Source organism: Electrona antarctica (genome assembly GCF_951216825.1).
Source record: "Electrona antarctica genome assembly, chromosome: 14".
In the NCBI taxonomy this organism is placed as follows: domain Eukaryota; kingdom Metazoa; phylum Chordata; class Actinopteri; order Myctophiformes; family Myctophidae; genus Electrona; species Electrona antarctica.
Genome location: NC_136795.1, coordinates 23,634,457 through 23,657,109, shown reverse-complemented (window position 1 = coordinate 23,657,109; position 22,653 = coordinate 23,634,457). Strand labels below are relative to the sequence as shown.

At 45.3% G+C, this 22,653-nt stretch overlaps 3 protein-coding genes across 3 annotated transcripts; all 3 read right to left on the bottom strand.

Annotated features, from left to right (window-relative positions):
* On the bottom strand, window positions 1–3,336 carry LOC306937094 (RNA polymerase-associated protein CTR9 homolog; the record flags this gene model as incomplete). The annotated part of the gene is made up of 1 exon (XM_079520763.1): window positions 1–3,336. The coding sequence occupies one exon, from the start codon at window positions 3,334–3,336 to the stop codon at window positions 1–3; it is 3,336 nt and encodes a 1,111-aa protein (XP_079376889.1).
* Window positions 3,337–11,849: 8,513 nt separating this feature from the next.
* On the bottom strand, window positions 11,850–13,427 carry LOC306937092 (E3 ubiquitin-protein ligase arih1-like; the record flags this gene model as incomplete). Its single annotated transcript, XM_079520762.1, has 1 exon — window positions 11,850–13,427. One exon carries the CDS (start codon window positions 13,425–13,427, stop codon window positions 11,850–11,852), a length of 1,578 nt encoding a protein of 525 aa, XP_079376888.1.
* Window positions 13,428–18,874: 5,447 nt separating this feature from the next.
* On the bottom strand, window positions 18,875–21,118 carry LOC306936061 (mitofusin-2-like; the record flags this gene model as incomplete). Its single annotated transcript, XM_079519487.1, has 1 exon — window positions 18,875–21,118. One exon carries the CDS (start codon window positions 21,116–21,118, stop codon window positions 18,875–18,877), a length of 2,244 nt encoding a protein of 747 aa, XP_079375613.1.
* Window positions 21,119–22,653: the final 1,535 nt, after the last annotated feature.

The window sequence follows — 22,653 nt, the reverse complement described above, 5'->3', positions numbered from 1 at the left end:
CTAAGCAGCGCCCTCGTCTTCTGATCCAGGCTCAGAACCATGGTCTGATGCTGCTGCAGACGAGCCTCCCTCCCGACTCTTTTTGCCCTCATTGTCCGACTGTTCAGACTCAGACTGCTGCCTCTTCTTCACTGGAAGGTTGCTCCCAGAGAAGTTCTCATCCGAGTGCCAGCTGCCGTCCTCGCTGCCAGAACCGCTGTGGGAAGAAATGTGCTTCTTGTGGCCACCTTCATCGTCAGAGCCCAGACCAGTGTTTGTTTGGTTTCTGTCTTCAGCTATTTTCAGGCAATCCTCATCTGAAGAAGAGTCAGAAGATGAGATGATGGCCTTAGACTTGATCTTCCCTTTAAGGGAACGTGGCACGTGTTCAGATCGGGACTTTTCCAAAGTATTGCGCTCTTTAATTTTTCGTTGTTTCTTGGGGAGTGGTCCTCCATCCTCACCGCCATGGTTTCCTCCCTTAATGGGTTTCCTCCGCTTCTTGCGTGACTCCTGACCTTCTTTCTGCTCACTACTGCTACCAACTTTTCTCATCTTTTTCACGGGCAAGTCTTCATCAGAGTCATCAACGATAAAATCATCGACGTCCCTTCCTTTCTTCCGACGACCTCTGCCTCCTTTCTTCTTTTCTTTGGCTTCCATGTCTGCAAAAATGTAATTTAGTTTTTCTGTGAGCAAGTTCTTGGTCTTCTCCACATACATGGCTCTCTGCTCCAGAAGCCTCTTCTGCTCCTCAGCCTCCTTGTTTCGCTTTTCCTCCTGTATTTTCAGTAACTGCTGGCGTAACAGGTCCCGCTCCTTCTCCTGTTTGGCTCTGAGATATTTTTCCTCCTGATCCTGCTTCTGTGCACGGGCTACAATGTACTGTGCCTGGCTCAGAAGGTCAGAGCACTTGCTGGCGTCAGAGGCAGCAAGTGCAAGGTCAACTTTCACCTTGTCTTCAGGCTTACTGAGATAGCTGAAATACCTGTGGGCCAGCTTCAGATGTTTGACTGCACTAAGCACAGCCTTCAGGTTGCTTTTCTCATCTTTCAGAACCAGAGTGGCCAACTTCTGGAGCACCAAGGCCACATTGAACATCAATACCGTGTCATTGGGCGCCACATGGCATGCCTTCAGTAACATCTGTTTACACTCTTGCAGTCTTCCACATTTGAAAAATGCCCTTGCGAGGTACAGCAGCAGCTCCGAGTTCTGATGCTTGTAGAATTGCTTCAGGCAGTTCTCATACAATCGAACAGCAATGATGTACTGTTTCTGTTCCATGTAGATGTGAGCCAGATTTAGCCATACATCACTGATGTCGGCTGTGGCCTCCCTCACTTCGACAAACACATCATGTGCATCTCTGAAGTAACCCTTATGGGCCAAGACAGCACCTATCCCATTGGCAGCATAAAGGTTCTTGCCATCTTTTTGCAGGACCTTTTCATATATCGCCAGGGCTCGGTCCTGGTGCCTCTTTTCCTTCTCACGATCTCTAGTGGGCTTGTGCAAGGTCTGTAGCCACAGATTACCAAGAGCCAGCATGGAGTAGGTGTCATTCTGAGTTGATGGCTGCTTCAAGATATGTTCAAACCTTTTTTGACCTGGCCCCCACTCCTGCTTGGCCATGTGAAGATTCCCTAATAGGGACCAAGCAACTTCATGATCGTGATTGATCTGCAGGGCTTCTTTGAACTGGTCAGAAGCTTCATCAAAATGTCCTTTGTCACGAGCCATGGCTCCAAGACGCAAGTAGCAGTCAATATAGCTGGGATGTTCTCTCAGGATGTTTTTGTAAAGTTCTTCAGCTTCATGGAATTCAAACATAGCCTCATAGAGGCGAGACAGATTATAGGAGGTGGTCACAGAGATGTCATTGTAGTACTGCTCATCATGCTCTCTCTGAGCTTTGGCCTGATCCAGAGATGCAAGAAAGTATTTCTTGGCATCTCCAAGGTTGCCTTTTCTGAAGTGGAGAGCCCCCAAGTTGTTGAGTATCTCAGGAGGAACATCAGCGTGCACCTTCTGAAGGGTGCGAATAGCTTCGCTGTAAGCGGACAGAGCATCTTGGATGTCGTTCTGCTCAAGGAGTTGAGCCAACTCAATCCAGGCTTCCACATCATCTGGGCACTGCTCTGTTACCCTCTTCAGATAGCCACAGCCAATGTCCCGCTTGTCTTGATCTTCGGATGCTGAATAGAGAGACCCCAGGATTTTCATAGTTTCATAGTTGTCCTTGTAGACCTTTAATACCTTTTCAAAGCACTGTGCCGCCTTCTCATTGTCTTGTCGATGCACATATATCTGTCCCAGGCCGAAGAACGGCAACACAAAGTTGTGGGAAGCAAACCGTGTCGCCTGGTAATAGTACTGGAAAGCTTGGTCATAGTCTTCTTGCACATGAAAGGAGCGAGCCAACTGGTAGCAACTCTCCGCTTGTATGGCCTCCACCTCCGTCTTGTGGAAAGCGTGGAGCGCCAAGTGTTGCACTTTACTATAGTCCTTTTTAAAGAAGAAATGGTTTGCCAGATGGTTGAGAACCATTGGGTTGCTGGGGTCAATGGTATAGGCTTGTGAGAGGAGCTGCACCCCATTCTTAATTGAATCTGCTTCCTTACTGTTGAGCTGTAGTACTGCCAGGCCGACGAGGGCCCCAACACACTGGGAGTTGAGTTCCAGGGCTCGACCAAAAGCCACAAGGGCCTTCTCCAGTTTATTGAGCTTGACAAAACAGTGTCCCATGCCAAGTCTCACTTCAGCGGGGCAACCAGGGTTTGCTTGCAGAGCCTTTCTGTAGTAAGCCAGTGCTCCTCTATAGTCTTTTTTATTGAAGGAGATGCAAGCCTTACCAAGCAAAGCGGGAATGTTGTTGGTGGACTGGTTCAGGACAAAGTGGAACTGGGCATCAGCCTGGTCCATTTTGTCTGCTTCTAGAAGGCACAAGCAGGCTCTTCCCAACAAGTGGTCCTGATCATACATGATGATCTTGTCTGCCGCGGTGTACAACTGTGTGGCCTGTGTGATGACCTTCTTCTTGGCGTCTTGGTTCTTCTCTTGCCGGGCCTGCTGCACATAGTACGCTGCCAGTGTGTCGAGGCAGGTCATCTGGTCTTTTTCATGATCTCTGTAATCCAGGTTGCCATCGATGCGGGCTGCCTCGAGCAGCTTCACGAAGTCTTCCGTCTGCCCCTGCCTGTAGTACTCCAGTGCCAAATCGATCCATATATGCATCTGTGTACGTTCCTGCTTCAGAATATTGATAAGCTCGTCTCCTTCTGGCAACTGATCCAACTCTAGCTCAATTACCTCATCTGTGTCCCTTAAAGGGATGTCTATAGAACCACGAGACATCCTTAGTGACGGAAAATCCACTTGCTTGTTTTGAACACTTTCCAACACCAAATATGGAGCACACACTGAGGTTATCGGTGGAAATGTCATCAATATGTAGATATTGATCACATCACCGTGATGACGTCAATGTGGGCTCCATATTCTGAAGATCGGTGGATCAGGAGGTGAATCCACTAGGTGGGGTAGTGTTGGCAGCGGGCAGTTGTTATTGCGTGGGAGAGCACAGCCTTCAGGTACTTGTAGGCCAGTCTATGACGCTAGTACAGTTCACAGCTTTGACATTGACATACCAACTTGGGAGAGTTTGGAACTTGTTTCCATATTCGGGCATATCTGTCCAGGCAAACAGACAATTGTCTTTCTTTCCTATAGGCTCCGTCTCAGACGCGACATACTAATTCCTACACGGGTTGTGCTTATAACCACGCCCCGGGCAAGTTAAGTTTACTGAGGTTAAGGTTAGGGTTAGGGTTAGGTATAGTTTTACTAGGGCCCGTCACTATGACTGCAGAACATAAACAAACCAGGGATCTCCATATCCCATCTATGGACATACAGTAGAAGGGACACAGGTACACAAACAGATACAGAGATATCCATATATGGACACAAAATGGACACAGACAGAAGGGTACAACAGGACTCTGACAAGGCCCTCAACACTATGATCAGTCATGACGGCGGTGTGAGGACTGCAAGCCGTATAAAGTATATAAATGTAAAAAAATAGTCACAATGGATCTAATTAACAATGTGGCTTCCATGTGAATCTCGGACGTTATGTGGGCATTCTATGTCATCGGTCATCCATGACGTCGGTCAGCTCCATGTTCGAGCAAAGGTTTGAAAATAGCCGATCTACAAGCTCACAACGCGTTGCATAGTGACACATTGTGAACTTATGTATCGCTATAATTGCTTTTAAAGCCATTTCACAATATGGGGGTAGCAGCCAGAAGCTCTAACTCTTTTTTATGGTGGGGGTGGGGCTTGAATTAATGACATTCATTCAAGAATAACACTAGGTTTTTTACACTCAAAGCCATAAGCTTAAAATGTGCTCTTCAACTATGGAAATGTTGTGGCTCAGTCTAATAATGTTGAGGCCCGTGTATCTCAGAATTCATGTGGTTGTCTATGACATCAGTCATCTAGACCTATGACTTTCGATTTGGGCAAAGTCTCGGCCCATTGAATTACATTATAAACATATTAACTGTATGAAAAAGAAACAGTGGGAAAACATGTTCAGAGGTAGTTTTTTGTCCTACTGGCCTACTGTCATGTGTGCTATTTGTCACTATTTGTCGCTATTTGTCTGGTGGACTAACTTTTATGTTTTATTGCTGTTTTTTTATATGAAGCACAATTGTTTTTATTGTTATATATTATTTATTTTCCTTTCTCACTTTTAGTTTTTCTATATTATATATTTTATATACTAGGCTATATGTTACAGTACAAGCGAGAAACCAGTAAGATCTAAAAAGGCTTGCTTGTTTCAGAGCTCCTAATTGAGCGATCCACACCACCAAAGGCCAGCCACCGACAAAATAAAAACAAAAAGAAACGCAAGCTCACAACTGTAGCGTTGCATGCACAAAATGTGAACAAATATCCACCAAAAATATTATATAGGCTATATACTGTATATTTGCAATAGAGAAAAATAAAACTATTTAGGGATTACTGACATGTGTGCACACGCCATTTGGTGTTCTGGTGTTTGGCCATCATCATCCTTCGAGTGCCCTCGAGATCTGCGACACAAGCTGCTTCCACTGGTCTCTGTTGGTCATTGCCACACCAAGTTCATTCACAGTCAGTCCTGTGTCCCTACTCAGAACATCTGGAAATGTGAGAGGTCTTGTTCCTCTTGATGGGCAGGGTAGTCTCCACAGAAGAATATCCGAAATGACCTGGTCTTTTGCTCTGTGGCAGTGTCCAGCAAAGCGGAGTCTTCTGTCTGCCACAACAACTGAGATGGGGGGGGGGGGTGCCTCCATAAATCTGAGCTTTAGTGGGATGGTCCTTCCATGAGAGGTTCTGGACACGCATGAGGAGTCTTTTGTATGTTCCGTCAAGACGATCCCGAAACTCCTTATTCATTGTCCATGTTTCGGCACCATAAAGAAGGATACTTTCCACACAGGCTTTGAACAGGTTGATCTTGGTAGCTCTTGAGATGTCTGACTGTCATACGCTGTAGCTTATTACAAGCACTCCAGGCCTGTCCTTTCCTTGTCAGGAAGTCCTTTCTGCTACTGACTACGTATGATCCAAGATATTTGAAATCCTCAGTTTCTTTGATGTCACTGCCGTCCATGGAGTGGATGGTTGGGTGAACAGAGTCTTCATTCAGAAGCAGAAACAGTAGGTTTTTGGTATCTGTCCATTTTACGAGATTATGCAGACACACGGACAGACATTCTTAGACCAGTGATTCTCAACCTGTGGGCCAGGGACCAATGGTTGGCAAGTGGGCCCTCAAGATCTTAATGATAATATAACATAAAATAATAATATAACAATAAAAAACAGTTATTTGTGATACCAATAACTGGGGACACTTTATAGTGTATATTATGTTAGTTCCATTGATCCGAGCCAGAACGCAATCGATTGACTGATGATCATTAATAAGATGGGTGGGCTTTTGATATTGTATGTATTGTATAGTAATGATAATATAACATTAATATTAAAATAATGAATGGAAAAAATATATATGTCATGGCATTTTTTCTTTAAAACAGGGCTCTTTTCAGGCCAAGGACCTGCACAGCACAGAGCACACCAAACCGCTTTGACGAGAATAGACGATCTACAAGTTCAATGTTCTTGTACACTTGACAACATCTGAAGAGTTAGACCCTCCCTCACACCCAAGAGGAGTCTGTCCAGCTCCTTATCTAGGCATCAGTCATCTTAAAACCTTGACTACTAACTGTAACTCCCTCCTTCTCTGCCTCCTCCTGGTCTTCAACCACCCGACATTTCCATGTCTCCTCCCTTTTCCACTCTCTTCATTGGCTTCTGGATGCTGCCCTTTTACACAGTACAAAACACTGATGTTGGCCTAAGGTAACCAAAAGTATGGGCACCCCCGTGCCATGGCTAACTCAGATTAGCTAACACAAGAATGCTGATCGTCCCTTCCCTAAAACACCATGGACAACACTCCACTTCACTCTCTCTTCTTGAATTTAGTTTACTATGCTGATATATTAGTTACTTGCTATTTTGTTTTGTTTCTGTGATCAGATGTTCTCTGCCATAAATTTTAAGAATGTGATTTAGAATGTTGTTTAGACCGATGTAGGTTCATTGTTTACCTGGTATCTTATACAAGATGCCACTAACTTGTTCTCTCTGCACCTTATGTTGTGACAATTTATGTTGACTAGAGGTCATGCTTACTCTACATATTGCAATTCTGCACTCTAAGTCACTCTGAGTATCTGCTAAATGCCTAAATTGTAAAGGGTAAATTATAAATTGAACAGAGACACTGAGGAGTCTATAGCAACCAGCAACAGAAGCCAGGGTAGACGGGCCACATGGATGTAGACTGAAAGATGTACAGGTGTGTCTGTGTGTCACGGACTCAGTAGGACAGAATGCCATCAGGTTAATCCAGACACACTCCTACTCTGTTGAAGTCAGATAATTGAGCTTTCCCTTGTTACTGTTAACTGTTAAAGTGGCAAACTTCAACCCAGACTCTTCATTCATGCTCAGACTATATATCCCAGTGACAGCCAGTGGTCTAAACCGAGTGTACAAAATACTAGATTGGGGTCAGAGATGAAAAGAATCGCACTTGGGTGAAGTGAGAGGCGCCTCACTCCTTTTAAACAAAAATTGTACTCTATAAACCAACCATAGACTTGGCTTGGCTTAGACTTGGCTGCCACTTTACGTTTGATTAAAGTGCTCTAAACAAAGGAAAAAGTCCATAAACTTGGCTGCCATATGACATAATTGACACAAATAGGGGTCTGTAGCCAAATACTGTACATATCAAAGTGGGTGTCCTTGAAATCACAAACGTATTTCACATAAACTATAAATTTGCTAATGTGAAGGAGAATGCCTAAACCGTCCAGGGGCTAGAGAAGTCCTCCGACATGAAAATACTTGGCAGAGAGAGGTTTCTGTTGACCGTGTTTGGTGCGAGTTCACGCACATCCGATGAGGAGCGCATCTGTCTGTCCCTCTCCTCCCTCCTCTGGTGGCTGCCTTTCTCCTCCGTCTCCAACTCTTTCAACCTCTTTCCCATCGTCAGGATCTGGAGCTCCAACGTCTTCCTCTCCTCCTCCATGTCTCTGATCTTCTCGTCCTGCGAGAGGAACCTCTCAAACAGCTTGTCTTTGGTCTCCTCCCATTCGCTCTTCTTCATGAAAGTCTGGTGCATTTCCTCCAAGGCTCGTTGGTCTCTTTTCGTCATGTGAGAGTAACCGATCACGACCGATGCCAGTGCAACGCCAACGCCCAAAAACTGCATGTTTGTCATGTGGGCCTGTTGTGAAATCAAAAGTTCCGACATGATTTTGAAAAAGGAAAAGTTCATAAAGAACCGAGGCCCGGGCACTGAGAGTAGGTTTGAAAAGTAAAAGGCCTTTAACCGGGCGGGCTCGATACGAAATTAAAATAACAGCCAGGCCTGCGGCTTATCGAAGATGATCATAAATTTGTTGAGCGCTTCATCTGTGAGAGCAACTGCAACTACTTAGACTTTGCACTGCTGTTGATGTTTATATCCCTGAGCTGTGGCGAGTTGCGTCACAGCTAAGCACTGACTGGACAGAATACTTTGACGATGTCAAGGTTGCTATGGTAACCCGGCCTTATCTCACAGAAATACATGTATATGTACGGAATTGCAATTCCGTACATACACAACTGGAAAACCCAAAAGTATGTATATGACACTACTACTGTTTTGACTGCGACGGAGGCGTGGCTTTCACTAGTGGAAGTGCTATTTCACCGTGACTCGTTCAGGCTAGGTGAGTTCGGGTTTGACATTATTCTGTCCATTTTGGGTTACAACTTACAACTTGGACAGGGCTGAGTCGGCTCTACCGAACTTCATAAGGCTCGACACGGCAACTCGCGACCCCAACGGGCCTCTTGGGTCTCCCGTGGCTCAAGTTCGGTAGACACGGCGCCCCTCCGTTATTGTCTATGGGAAGGATTTCAGTGTCATATGTACAGTTTTGGGTTTTCTAGTCATTTACTGTATGTATGGAATTGCAATTCCGTACACAGTATCTACGTATTTCTGTGAGATCGGGTTGATGGAAAAAACTACTCAATTGTTTTACTTAAAAGGTAAGCAATCAATCAATCAATCAATACTGCAATATAGAGCTATTAAGAACTACTAAGTGAAAGGTCGGAATTGAAAATGTACTTTAGTAAAAAATTGGCATCAAAATAAACATTAAAGGTCTGGTGACTTTTCTTTCTTTTTTTCAGGTTTTCAGACAGCCATCTGATTGGTCCCTGACTGACTAACCAGCAGGCTCTTTCTGCCTTGTTCCACCCTGTTTGTATGTTGAATTTGCTAAAACATGATTTTTGGGAAAAACTAAAAACAAACATATGCAGGCATGCCCAGTCACCATTCTGCACCTGTGATGTTCCTTTTTACTGACACCAAGTTTAAAATAAGAATTGAATGCACAGAGGGGGGGGGGGGGGGGGGAGCAGATGCAATGTTGACAGATACCTCAACAGTGACATGGCAACATTGTTATTTTTTCATTGCAGCTCCAGGTTTCAGTGTCAGGTGGACTAAAGGTAATTAATGCCCCTATGTATACATGTATGTAATCTGACACCACTGCCATAACAGGCATAAGTAATCATTACCATACTTCAAAATACTACTTTTTTTCCTCCAAAAGCAAGGTACGTAGCAAATAGCTAAACCTAATAATTCAATATTGCAAACGTTCTTTCACAGAGAGGCTGAGATTTGAAAGTTTGTAGCGGTCTACAGTACTTAGTAGTACTAGTATACTTGTGTGCAACAAGCAAGTAGGCACTCGACAGAGTGCAGTTATAGTTATTATTATTATTAGCCATTATTATATGTTTTTATTTTTGCCTGTAGATCAGTGATTTCTGCTATTATTGAAAAGGTTTTAAACGTTTTGACGACAGGAACATGCCCAAGATAAGGCACACCAGGTTGAATGTGGTTTAACTGTCACAATAATGTTATGAATTGGAAATTAATGTTTTATAATTTAATATTATTATTATTTTAAACCATGGCAACAGAACCGTTTAAACTGTGGCTGTCCGGAGCTAATCTTGCAAACCGTTATGTACATCTTGAGGCTATCCCTCCCAGCATTGTGTGTCTGTGTGTACCCCATAGCGATGATTGGATGAGAGTGTGTGTGTGTGTGTGTGTGTGTGTGTGTGTGTGTGCGCGCATATGAGTGCGTGCGTGCGTGCGTGCATGCATGCATCCGTGTTGAGGTTGAGGGAGCTGGTGATGTTGACTGCGCAACCTGATTATCTGATTCATTAGATCTATGAAGTCCAGGAATCATGCAGGAACTCATCACAGGGATCAGATGTGACCGGTTTGCTGAGATTTTATGAGATTCAAAATTTAGATCCAAAACGAATGGATCTAATGGATTTTGGCCACAATTCCATGCTGTATTGATGTGGTACCATAGAAGAGACAACAGGAAAACGTTGATCAAAATAACAATTATTCTACATTCTCTGTCTACAAATTAAGTAATGCAGATGGCTTAACAATAGTTGAGCTCTTGAGAGCATAAATTAAACCAAATAGACCTGTAAGGGTCCATTTGGTTTCATTTTACACTCTCAGGTAAAGGTAAGGGTCCATTTGGTTACCAAGAGTTTAGGTTCCATTTAGTTACCAACTCTTCCTTCATTTAGACCACTGGTTGAACACATCATCTTGAATACTGGAGATCTCAAAAGTATCGAAAGGAAGAAGCACGTACAACTCCAGCTATCTCAGTCTCTTGGAACATTTTACCGGGTGCACGGCCAGGAAACACTTTTAGAAGAAGGAGAATACCAGCACTCACAGAGTAGTCCTTTAAGGCACTTTGTTGTTTCATCTTTACATGGGAAGGTATGCTGCTTGCTGTATAGCAGCCTCAATCTCGTGGCTGCTATACAGCACTCTCCTTACTAAGGTCCTGCTCTGTCGAAGTCACCAACGTCTTTATGAGATTATCAAATCTCCAAAGTAATTAAATCACACAATGTTGAAAATATTCTGTGATTAACCTCCTTGCCTTGCCCACTGACTTAAAATCCGACACACACATTCCACAACCCCGCAAGGAGTGCCCGGTGTCGAGTCGGTCGGACCCACGGTTGTCCAGAACTGCCACAAAAGGCCTCTGGAGCTGTCCTGTTCTGACATCATTCTGACATCTGCATAGATTCCATATTTGGGCATGCCTGACAAAGAACTCCATATGAGCATAAAAGGGACACTGACATAATAACTGGGTGGGGCATGCATTTCCAACTTGCATCGTTCCAAGTAGGTCAGTGCCCAATGGGCACTCTAGAGGCTCTGGACAGCCTATTGATCACACCTGATCACCCCTAGATCTCCATATATGGAGCTGGCCTGTTCTGACATCTGCATAGACTCCGTATTTGGGCATGCCTGATAAAGAATTCCATATATGGACATAAAAGGGACACAGACATAACTGTGGTGGGGCAATTTACATAATATTTGATGAAAGAAATCACAGAGAAAATAAATGCAGAAGAGAGGTTTGAAGGGTGAGAGGTCACAGAGGTCTGTGCTGTCCTATACAATTACTGAGTTCTGAGGTATTCTATTTATAGTGACTCATAGGAATAGACAACCAGGTATGACTGTCTGGTGACCACCGGAGAGACGAGTGACAGCCGGAATGTAGACGGCACCCCGGGAGCAGTATGGGTTGGCGCCCCAGCCTGCATCCTCCATGAGGAGGAAGCCCAAAAAACCTTCGGTGAGGGATATAGGACGGGCCATTCGAGCCGCAAGTGGAGCCTGCAGTACCACCATTGCCCAGGTAGAGCCTGCAGAACCATTGCGGCTCAAGATTCCACCACTCCTGAATTAAGTGTCTGGTGCAACGCACAGGTCCTGGCTGTTCTCCTGGTGAGAGCAGGAGTGGACCTGGTGAGACGTAGGAGGGGCCCGGACAGGAGTCAACCCACAGAGCCTAGTCCCTCCACATGCCAGAATTGTGCCTCCCAGTCCCCGCAGAGTAGTTCCGGAGTGTCCTAGTGGTTCTGATCGAGGGTAGCTACTGGGACGTTAAGTCGGGACTTGATCACCACGGCTGGGTCACCCGAGTGAGGGGTATGATGTTCGTGAGACCCAAAACCTGATGACCTCGGGATACATCACTGAGAATACATCCCAGGTGCATCCATGCGATGTATTTTCGTTCATCAGCTACTAAAGAATCTGTTGCATGGGGGGAATGTCCTCAATCCTCTATGTACTCCCAGAGGTCATTCTCATAGCCTTCGTGTACATGCTGTAGCAGTGCTCTTCGCCTGCCCTCACAGTATCTGAACTTATCCTGTACTTTCTGCCTGATGTCCTGCAGGGAATCCTCAGAGATTTTCCGCTCCAGGTAGCCAGACAGCACGTCTGTGGCGTTTTCCAGATCCGCCTGGTTGTTCTCGAATATAATGGACTGGTTGTTATTCCTGAGGTAGAAGGCAAAGGCGTAGGTGTACATGAGTGTGGAGCGGCACTTTCCCAGATAATCTACGGCCGTCTTCAGGAACTTCACCTCGACCCAGGACATGTTCTGGCTCACCTCCTCCATCTTCTGTTTGACCTGATCATAGAGTTTGTGCTCAAAGCGCAGGCCCTGCATGTGGTTCATGTAGCGGTTGAAATAGAACAGGTACCTCTGCAAGGCTAACCTGGATTGATCTGCTCGTCTTTTCTCTTCTTCTTCAGCATACGTATTGCAGACATGGGCACCATAGTGTGTCCGTGGACCCAGGCAGATCCAACAGAACTCAGCTTTGCAGCTGTGCTTCCAACAAATCATGTGATTGCAGCCGCCGTTCTTCTCTATAGTGACGTGGCATTTTGGACAGTCCTTGGTATTTGCTTCAAACCAGTTTGCAGTTTCGCTGTCATCATTACACTTCTTGACCCATTTCTTCAGCTTAGCACACTTCAAAGGCTCGTGACAGTCTTCCCCACAGCTGAAGCAGAACTCACGGCCACACTTGCACCTTACAGACTTGTCATTTGGATACTGGACTTTGATGACATGATGGCAGCCAGGGGCAGGACACCACTTTAACAGTCGGTTACACTCTACAAAACTATTTGTGATTAAATGCTGGTACTTCAACTTCACCTTTGACTCTGTTATGAGACGCATGACCGTGTTGTCATCGACCAATATGTCACAACGATGAGCAGGGCAAGAAATGGTCTGTCCCTTTCCTTCTTTCATGATTTTGTCGGTCAAGTAATATCCCCAGCACTCCATACAGAAGTTGTGTCCACACTCCAGGCCTGTGAAGTAAGTTTTGGGGTAGTCCAGGTAGCAGATCTGACATGGGACATCCTGTGCATTTGATGTTATGTTGATCGGAGGACGGGTCTGCAAGTTCTTACTGGGATCGACCACATGACACTCGGAGAACAGCTTGTCCAGGTTTCCATCAAAGTACCTTTCCATCAGCTTCTCTTTATCCCAGTTGAAGTGACTGAGAAAAATGCGCGTGATTGTCACAGGGTTCTGGATGACCTCGTTGACCTCCTGGATACACTCGACCATGTGCTGGACAAGCTGCTCAGTGGTCAACACTTCATGGCGGTAGTCCTCCTCCTCGTGTCCCGGTCCGCAGCCACCTCCGTCCATATCGCCACTCTCGTCTTCGCACCATTGCCTTCCGTCCAGCACAGGATCCACATCAAGCTCTGAGGTCATGTCTCCTTCATCAGAGTCTTCGGTGTAGAGGAAGTGGTCTGACAAAACCTCCTTTTCGTACTTGCTTCTCTTTTCTACTTGCAACTCCTCCGGTCTTTCCATCCTCAGGGTACTGATCCACTCTCTGGACTTCCTCTCTTACTTCAAGTACCTCTTAAATGCTGTTGCGTTTCAAAAGGAGCTCTCCCTTTAAGCAGTGCTCACCCGGGCATTTATACCCTAGAACTCTCGCAAGATGGTGCCTGGGCAGTGATTGGACAGAATTCTGGGGACGTCAGTGTGATGATTATGTAATTGTGACGCCCATATATGGTGTTCCTCATTCATGACGTCATAGATTCTCTGGCAGAGATACAAGCTCCACTGAGTGGATCTATCTATCGGTTTGTGCATTTAACCTTTGTATGTATGCGTTTGTGTGTAAACATATCAATTGCCTTCTATGCATGACTGATGTGTTTTTTTTTCTAATATTTTATCCCACGATTTTGTAACCCATTTTTCACCCCTGTGTCAATTATCTAATGTGATCCTTGGCTCTACACACCCTCCGCCAACCTGGGGAGAGCAACGGAGCAACAGACTTGAACTCATGCTTCCTTCATGCATGAGTGTCCAAGTCGCTCCTTGACAGGAACCTGACCAGGGTCCCTGGTTGGACGTAGCGCGTGGAAGGAACACGTTATTCCAACCAGTTCCAGTTGGGAGGCAGTTTATAGAGACCAGGATTACTGCATGTTTTTTTGTGAGGGTACCTACCCTAGGGGACACGGGGAGAACATGCAAACTCCACACAGAAATGCCAACCCCGCCTCAGGTATGGGCACTGATGACGCGGAGGAGAGAACACACCCCCAGCACCCACAGCATCCCGAGCGGGAATCGAACCCAGGACCTTTTAGCTGTGAGGCGACAGCACTACCGACTGTGCCACCGTGCCCTGCCCTGGCTGATGTGTTTGCACTTTGCATGCAATGCATTACCTGCTTGAATTTGCAAAAAGCTAAACTTTGATTGCCTGCAATTTTGAGGGGCGCTAGCCCCTCCTATGTCCAGCTTTGAGTTTGTGTTAGGACACAAACTTTGTCCTAACACAAACATTAAATGCCATTGATAATGAATGGCCAGTTGTACGTAATTATCCCAACACAAACATTAAATGCCATTGATAATGAATGGCCAGTTGTATGTAATTATCCCAACACAAACATTAAATGCCATTGATAATGAATGGCCAGTTGTACGTAATTATCCCAACACAAACATTAAATGCCATTGATAATGAATGGCCAGTTGTACGTAATTATCCCAACACAAACATTAAATGCCATTGATAATGAATGGCTAGTTGTACGTAATTATCCCAACACAAACATTAAATACCATTGACAATGAATGGCCAGTTTTGAGTGTTTGTGTAAATACAAACATTGAAGACGAAGGTGAGGACGCAAATTCTAATTGGCTGGAATGAGATGATGTATGACGATAAGAGCGCCCCTCACTTCACACGGCTGTAATTTTACAGATATCTTTGGTAGTCAAGTCAAAAGTAGTTTAGCTGTAAGTGCAGCTTTATTGCAAATATAAACATGTGCTAGCAATAAAAAAAGAGAAAGAACCGGGAAGGACCATACACCTCCATATTTTCCCTGGCACCTTATTAGAATCCAGCATTTCCATTAAATTTGAATGAGGAGGCAAAATGTGAAAACAGCAGTCAAATGCACTGCACTACTGGTGGTAGCTTTCCCATCTAATTATTATTATTAATACAAAAAATAAAAAATAATAATAAAGTCCCATAGTCCCATATGGGACATTGCTGTTCCTTGGAGTGGTTGCACCACTCAAAAACTAAACAAAGACCTTGTCTGGCCCTATGATTGGACTATAAGTTTAATAATAATAATAATAATAATAATAATAATAATATATAAACTTATAGTCCAATCATAGGGCCAGACAAGGTCTTTGTTTAGTTTTTGAGTGGTGCAACCACTCCAAGGAACAGCAATGTCCCATATGGGACTATGAGACCCATATGGGACTATGTCCCAATGTTTAGAGTACCAGTAGGGGCAAAAGTGGCGCTGTTGTGCCAGAAACAGAGAGAGAAAGATAGTGTTGCACTGTCGCCTGCTAATTACAGAGAGAGAGAGCTGACCTTTTTTCCCCCTTTGCAATCTGTATCATTACTGTCATTACTATTAGCATTGCTATATCAGTATACGTTTTACTTCTGTATCTGCCCCGTGTTTCCATTGCTAGTCAATAAAGTCTATACTGTCAGTGTGTCTGAAATCAGAAATTTGTAGGCTAGAATTAATTCATATAGAGAGGTGCCTGTTGGGCACTGGTCTACTTGGAACGATGCAAGTTGGTAATGCAGGCCCCACCCAGTTATTAGCGTGCAAGTCATGTTTTCAGTCAGGTGCTACGATGCGCGTGTTTGGGGCCAGCACATGTTATGACGTCATATGCTGGCCCCAAGCTGACCGTGCAGGTGTGTTTTTGTCATGCTACGAAGCATATGTCCCATGACGTAATGAAGATATGTACCAATGTCCCTTAGAATGCACGTGATATGATGTCATACGGACATACGGAAGCTGACCGTGCAGGTATGTTTTCCGTGAATCGTGATGAAGATTATTTACCAATGCCAGGGTATAATTGGTTGACGATGGTGACGTAATGATGATACGTTTCAGTGTCAAGTACATACGCATCAAACCACCCAGCCGATCACATTATACCACCAACCACTCAGAAAACTACATATACATACATATAGACATGTACACATATATGGACATATGAGCATATGACGTGATGAATATAATGTAACAATGCCAGGGTATAGTTGACGGTGACGTAACGATGATTTTACCATACTTAAAAATACTACTTTTTTTCCCTTCAGAAGCAAGGTACGTAGCAAATAGGTAAATCTAATAATTCAATATGTGAGACTAAGATTTGAAAGTTTATAGCGGTCTACAGCACTTGCACGCTCTGCTTGCGCACTAGTAGGCCATTTATGGCCTACTTGTGTGCAACAAGCAAGTAGGCACTCGACAGAGTGCACTTCTAGTTATGTCTGTGTCCCTTTTATGCCCATATATGGAGTTCTTTGTCATGCAGGCATGCCCAAATATGGAGTCTATGCAGATGTCAGAGCGGCATTGCGACGTCAGAACAGGCCAGCTCCAAATATTGAGATCTAGGGGTGATCAGGTGTGACCAAGTGTGAGTCCGACCGACTCAAGGCCGATACTGCACTCCCTGTGGTGGTGTGGAACGCGTGTGTCGAATTCGAAATCGGTGGGGAACGGTTCTTTAGTTACGTGGAGTACAGACGTGGGTACATGTATACACACAAATGTTGGTGCAGTGTTGCATGAAATTATTGCATATTGCACATTTATTTTCAGACAGATTATTTCTCAAGACCGTTTCTGCCGACTCTACAGTATGTGGTCTTTCTCAACGTTGGTTCCGAATGCACCCTTTTGCACCCTGTGGCCCCTTTTACATGAAAACAGTGTTCATAGAAAACGGCAAAATAAAGTATCATTTGCTGGGGACTTTTAGACGAGAACTGTGTTTTCGGGGGATGAAAACCCATAAAGTGAAAACACCTTCCAGAGTAGAAATCTTTGAAAACGCTGTTTCCTCCCGTCTCCATGTAAACAGACAAAACGGTGAACGTGGCTTTAACAGTCGGTTACACTCTACAAAACTGTAAAACATGGCTCACATGGGCTCACAAGCATATGTTTATTACATTGATGCAGAGCCGTAGGTGATATTTGGAGTTCCTAGAATAAGCAACTTGTGCTCTCTCGCCCTGCTCATCTTATACAAATGTAGTGACTACCGATGGTCAGAGTAAGACAGAGTTACGCAAACTCAGTTCACTTCATGGGGCCAGTCCAATGGCGGCTCTTCTACATAGACTTCTATTGAATGGGGGCAACCGGAAGTATTGAATGGGGACAACCAGAAGTTTACGGAATGCATTGGAGTCTATGGGCTCGAGCGAGTACATGAACCACGTGACCGTGCTGTTTTCTGCCCCCTCAATATCGCAACTCTTCTATTAGATGGCTCTGCCGATGGTGAATGCTGTAACCATGATTTTTTTTAAAAGCCTTGTGATAGGAAGTCGAACAGAACGGTGGTTCTTGTACATGGGTGACTGGTCTATCTGCCAGTCTGTCGCCGCCACCTAGCGACCTGGCATGCACATTACAGTGCAGCGTCCTCATGTAAAAGCTGAATAAAAAATGAGAACGCAACAGGATTTTGCCGTTTTCTCTGGAGACCGTTTCCGTCTAAAAGTGGCCTGTAACTCTGACAGTGTACAAATGGAACTAAACGGTAGGCCTACCATCTGTTCTGTACAGTCTCAGAGTAGATTGATGTCCCAGATGGTATTGCAAATGCGGGTCAGCCTCATGCTTATCCAAATGAGGGATCGTTGAAATAAAAGCGGTTGAGAATCACTGAGCTCAACTACTGACGATATTCAGACCGCTGCCATCTTGCCAGCAAGGTGCTAACTAGGTTCAACTTCCCATAGACAGCCCATTCATCCAAACAGAAAAGTAGCTATCTGATTGTATTAAACAACGTCAAACTCACCAACATTGCAGCTGTGTAAAAAGCTTGAATTATCCTCTTTCTATCTGCAAAGTGTTTGTTTCATAAAAATCCACTGTAGACTTGTTATGAGCTACTTCCTTCCTTCGTTTTTTTCTAAGTATTGGAGTTTGGAAGCACTCGTTTTTAGTAAAGCAACCTCCTGCTGCCTCCTGCATTATGTGCAAATTCAAAACAGGTGGTACGCAGGGCTGTTGAGTGATATCCAACGAGCACTCCCAAACTCTGACACTTTGGAAATAATAACCTGCACAGGAAGTAGCTCATAACATGTCTTTGGTAGATTTTTATGAAACAAAAAATGTACAGATCGAAGAGGATAATTCAAGCTTTCTGCACAGCTGCAATGTTGGTGAGTTTGGCATAGTTTAATACAATTAGTTAGGACTTTTCTGTTTGGATGAATGGGCTGTCTATGGGAAGTTGCACCTAGTTAGCACCTTGCTGGCACCTTGCTGGCAAGATGGAAGCGGTCTGAATATCGTCAATACCGGGACCCCAATCCACACTGTAAAATCGAACTCATAAACCAACAAAGTGGAAAAAGTGCCACTATATATTAAAAAAGTGGCACTAAATATTTTATTGAGAACGCTGGCGCGTTTCGGCAACATTCTTCAGAAACGCGTCAGCATTTCAATAAAATGAGACATTGCTTCTGAGCCAGTCTTGCATCTTTTATTTTGGAGTGCCGCTCTTTCCACTTTGTTGGTTTATGAGTTATGTTATATTTAAATCTGAGCACTGCCTTAACCAACTGCAGTTTCCAGAGGAAAGCGCACCTGTTTTTCTTTCTTTACCACACTGTAAAATCCTCAGAGTTACAGATCCACAAGGGCCCGCTTGGACCGCCTTGTACCTGACGTTGTGAAGCAGTGTTTTTAGCGGCCCTGCTGGAGATACGTCTGTGTGAACAAGTTGAGTTTACACTCCAGCCAACTCGCCTTGTTACTCAGCAGCGTGGCTTTTAACTGCAGCGCGTCCAGCAGCTCAACCTTCCGGTCGGCACCTTTGATCTCGTCTTTCAGGTTCTGCAGAGTCACGTCGACCTGTTGACACAGCTGGGCCAAGGTGCCCGAAAGCTCCTGTTGGACCTGGTGGCTGCAGTTGGAGACGGTGTAGCTGACCACGAGCTGCAGCTTCTCGCTGGCGTACTCCACAAACTGCCTCTTGAAAGCCCTCTCCTTGGCTTTCGTGGTCCACATTAGCCTCTCATAGATGTACACCAGGCCATACATACCCACTGACAGGGCGATTAGTCGCCAGCCCATCGCCTTCCAGACAATGCCTCCAGCGGCAATGATGCCCATAGAGGTATGGGAATTGAGCGAAGCAATGCCAGTTACCATGGTTAGCGAGCTCTGAGGGGAGCTGGCGCTCACCCGTGTTAGGGCCATGGGTTGAAGAACCTGGTCATTGCAGCCCATGAGCGCCCGCCGGGCGTCCCTGGGTCCCAGGAAGCGGTTGACCAGCATGGTCCATCCCAGGGTGAAACGGAAGCCAATGTCTTCCTGGAAGTCGCTGCACAGCTTGTTACAGGCCAGGTCGTAATTCAGGCTGAAGCATTTCCGAGGAACCAGCGTGTCCATCTGCTCTCTGACCTGAGCTGGAAGCAGAGGCTTCAAACTCTCCATCAACTCCGTCTGTGTGGTCTGCAGTTCATCACTGATGGTTGTGGAGCACCTCCCTGACATGTTCCTGCCCAGGCCTTCCTCAATGTGCCTGTGAAGCTCATTCTTGTAGAACTTGAGCACCACCTGCGAGGGGTGGAATTCCATATGGAAGTCGTCTACAAGCATGTATAGCCTCTTTATCTCCTCAGCCATGCTGTTGGACACCTGACCCTCCACCTTTTCAGTGATGTTCTTGATCTTGATCTTATAGTTCATGGTCAGCAGGTCAAGCTGTTTTTCTATAAACTTTAAGCGATCCCGACAGTCCTCGCAGGTCTCTAGGCAGTGGACCCTTTGCTTCTGAGAAGCATTGTGTACATCGTCCATCATGTGGCGCAGGGCTTCTGAGATCTGCTTGGCCCTCATCGTGTGCTGCTCAAATTTGGTCTTCACCGCAGATTGCGATATGCACTCCTCAAAGCGCCTCTCGAAGTTCTCAAACTCAAACATTCTGGCCTGGAATCCTTTTGAAAAGGCACTGGCTTCTTCTGGCATTCCCTGGGCTTTCTGCACCCTGGCCTGTAGGACCTCCTTGGCGGAGACAAAGAAGATACGGTCACTGGCCTGAGCTCTGTCCACCACACCCAGCTCATCCACCAAGAAGCTGCTGCAGCGATCCATGTGCTGTCTGCGGACATCCTCCATGTATTCAGGCTCAGAGGCTGAGGCGTCCCAGCGATTGTTCAGGATGAAGATGTTGGGGCTGGAGAGACGCTTGTTGACTTTGTGAAAAAACGACTTCTCCACCTGCATTAGTGTCGACTCAGAGTTGGCCACCAGAACAAACACGTCTGCATCCAGGCAGAACTTGTCAATCCAAGTGTCCAGCTCAGTGTCGACATCAATGCCGGGGCTATCCACAAGGACCAGGTGGTCCCTAAGCAGGGCACACTTGTCTTTGGGCCACATGACACACACCAGGCTGCCCGCATCCAGGTCCTCATCCTGGTGGAGAGCGTGGGCCAAATGGTTCACCGTCTTGATGTTCTTCCTCTCTTCTGAGCCCTCAGTGAGCAGGAAGGCCTTGTTTCCATCTGTACCCTCCACCTGCAGGAAACAGTTGGTGGTGTGGCCAATGCCTGTCGGCAGCACCTTGTCACGTAGCATGGCGTTGATCACAGAACTCTTCCCATTACTTGTCCTTCCAAAGAAGGCCACCTTCATGTGTCCGCGGGCCAGAACCTCTCCGATCCCAGTCACCTTGAACAGGTAGCCACGTGCCTCCCGAACCTGCGCTTCTGTCGCAACTGGGTCTAACTCATCGTTCATAAGTGTGTCTAAAAAGGAAGAGCTCTCCTTTGTGAAGGCAGCCAGCTCCTGGAAGATTAAATTGATCTGCTTCTTGGCTGCGGCAAAATGCTTGAGCGGTGATGCATTCACATCACTCATCAGACTCTTTTCATTTGCGCTGTGAATCACGTTGGAGATGGGTCGTAGTAAATCCAGAGACATGGCACATGGATAGAGGACTGAATTATTGAGTCTGCTTGAAACTTGTTTCCTCACAATACAGTTCTCAAAGCTAATATAACGTCACTGTTACATATTTTTTTGCCTAATGATGTAAGTGTTGTCAGACAGTTATCCTATATTAGAATTGGCCAATGGGAGGACTGGCCGGCTGGTAGTGTCATCAAGCTCATCTCCCCATCACTCAGCAATAACCATAAAAGGCAACAGGAGTTCCCAATGCAGCTACGCCCAAATATGGAATGTGCCAACCTCAATGTGTCTTCATGGCATTAGGTGCAAACAAATCAGTCGGCTCCATATATGGGCACAAAAAGTGGGCATGCATGTGTGACAGGGCCGAATCAGTTACACAGTACTTAATCAATTACCTTGTTAACAAAATGTTTGTGTTATTACCACCTTATAAGCAGGGGTGAAAGTGGGAGCACTGGAGCTATCAAAATACTATATTAAAATAACCTGCCACTGTGCCCACAAACGCATGTCCAAGAGGAAAACAATCAAAACATTATATACTAACGTCAGAATCAGGCAGATTAACACACGTGTTATTAGTTGAGTTTTCTTAATGATGTGCTTCTGAATTGTAACGGTGTGGTTATGTCAGTCAGCGATGCGATCCATTGTTAATTTGTTATTAATCCACATACGCACAGACTGGAGAGACGAGAAGTGTTTCTCTCCCTTTGGCTCGCATAAATTGCGTCGATGTGCAGGGAATACCAGACTACCAGTTCACTTTGCAGGTTGAAAATCCGGTATAGAGCGGATACGGAAACGGATGTTCATTTCCTAAGTTATTAGTCTTGCGTAGCCAGACAACTATTCCACAATCTCCGAATGCTATAGAGTCTGACTCTGGACCTATAGCCCCCATGAGCTGAGTAACGGAAGCTGCCATTTCCGTTCACGAAAATATATTTTAAAATATCTTTAGAGCTTATTTTTTTATTTCCTTTTCTGCTAAGCAACAACCTATATGCTTAGATGTTTTCTATTTATATTAGGATAAATGTGCGCGACTGTAAAGACGAAACGGAAGTGGCGAGGAGGCTCCACTTCCGCTTTATGGTATACTCATGACAGCTCTTCCATTAGCAATAACCTTTTAAATTCAGGAGAGAGACTGACGCTGAACCATGGATCAAAAGGTATAACAAAGTTTTATTTCCCTTGTACAGCGGCCACTAAAATGCCATAAAAACTATATTTATTAACTGCCCGTCGAGGTTGGAAGGTATCAGCGCTCTGAGGACACCCTCTGCATCTCCGACTCCTGGCCCGTCGAAGCAACAGCTTCTCGTCACAGGATACAGGTTCTCTCGTTCTCTCTTAGTCAACAGTTCTTCCTGGCTCGAACAGTGGTGTGGTACCCAAGAGGAGAATTAGCAAGAGAGGCTAACTTTGCTTATTTCCTGAATCTGCGTGAGGTGGAGAAAATCTACTTTGTTAATGACATTTCTTTATCCCAGCAACAAACTCTCGCGAGATTTGAGATGAGTCCGGAAGCCTCT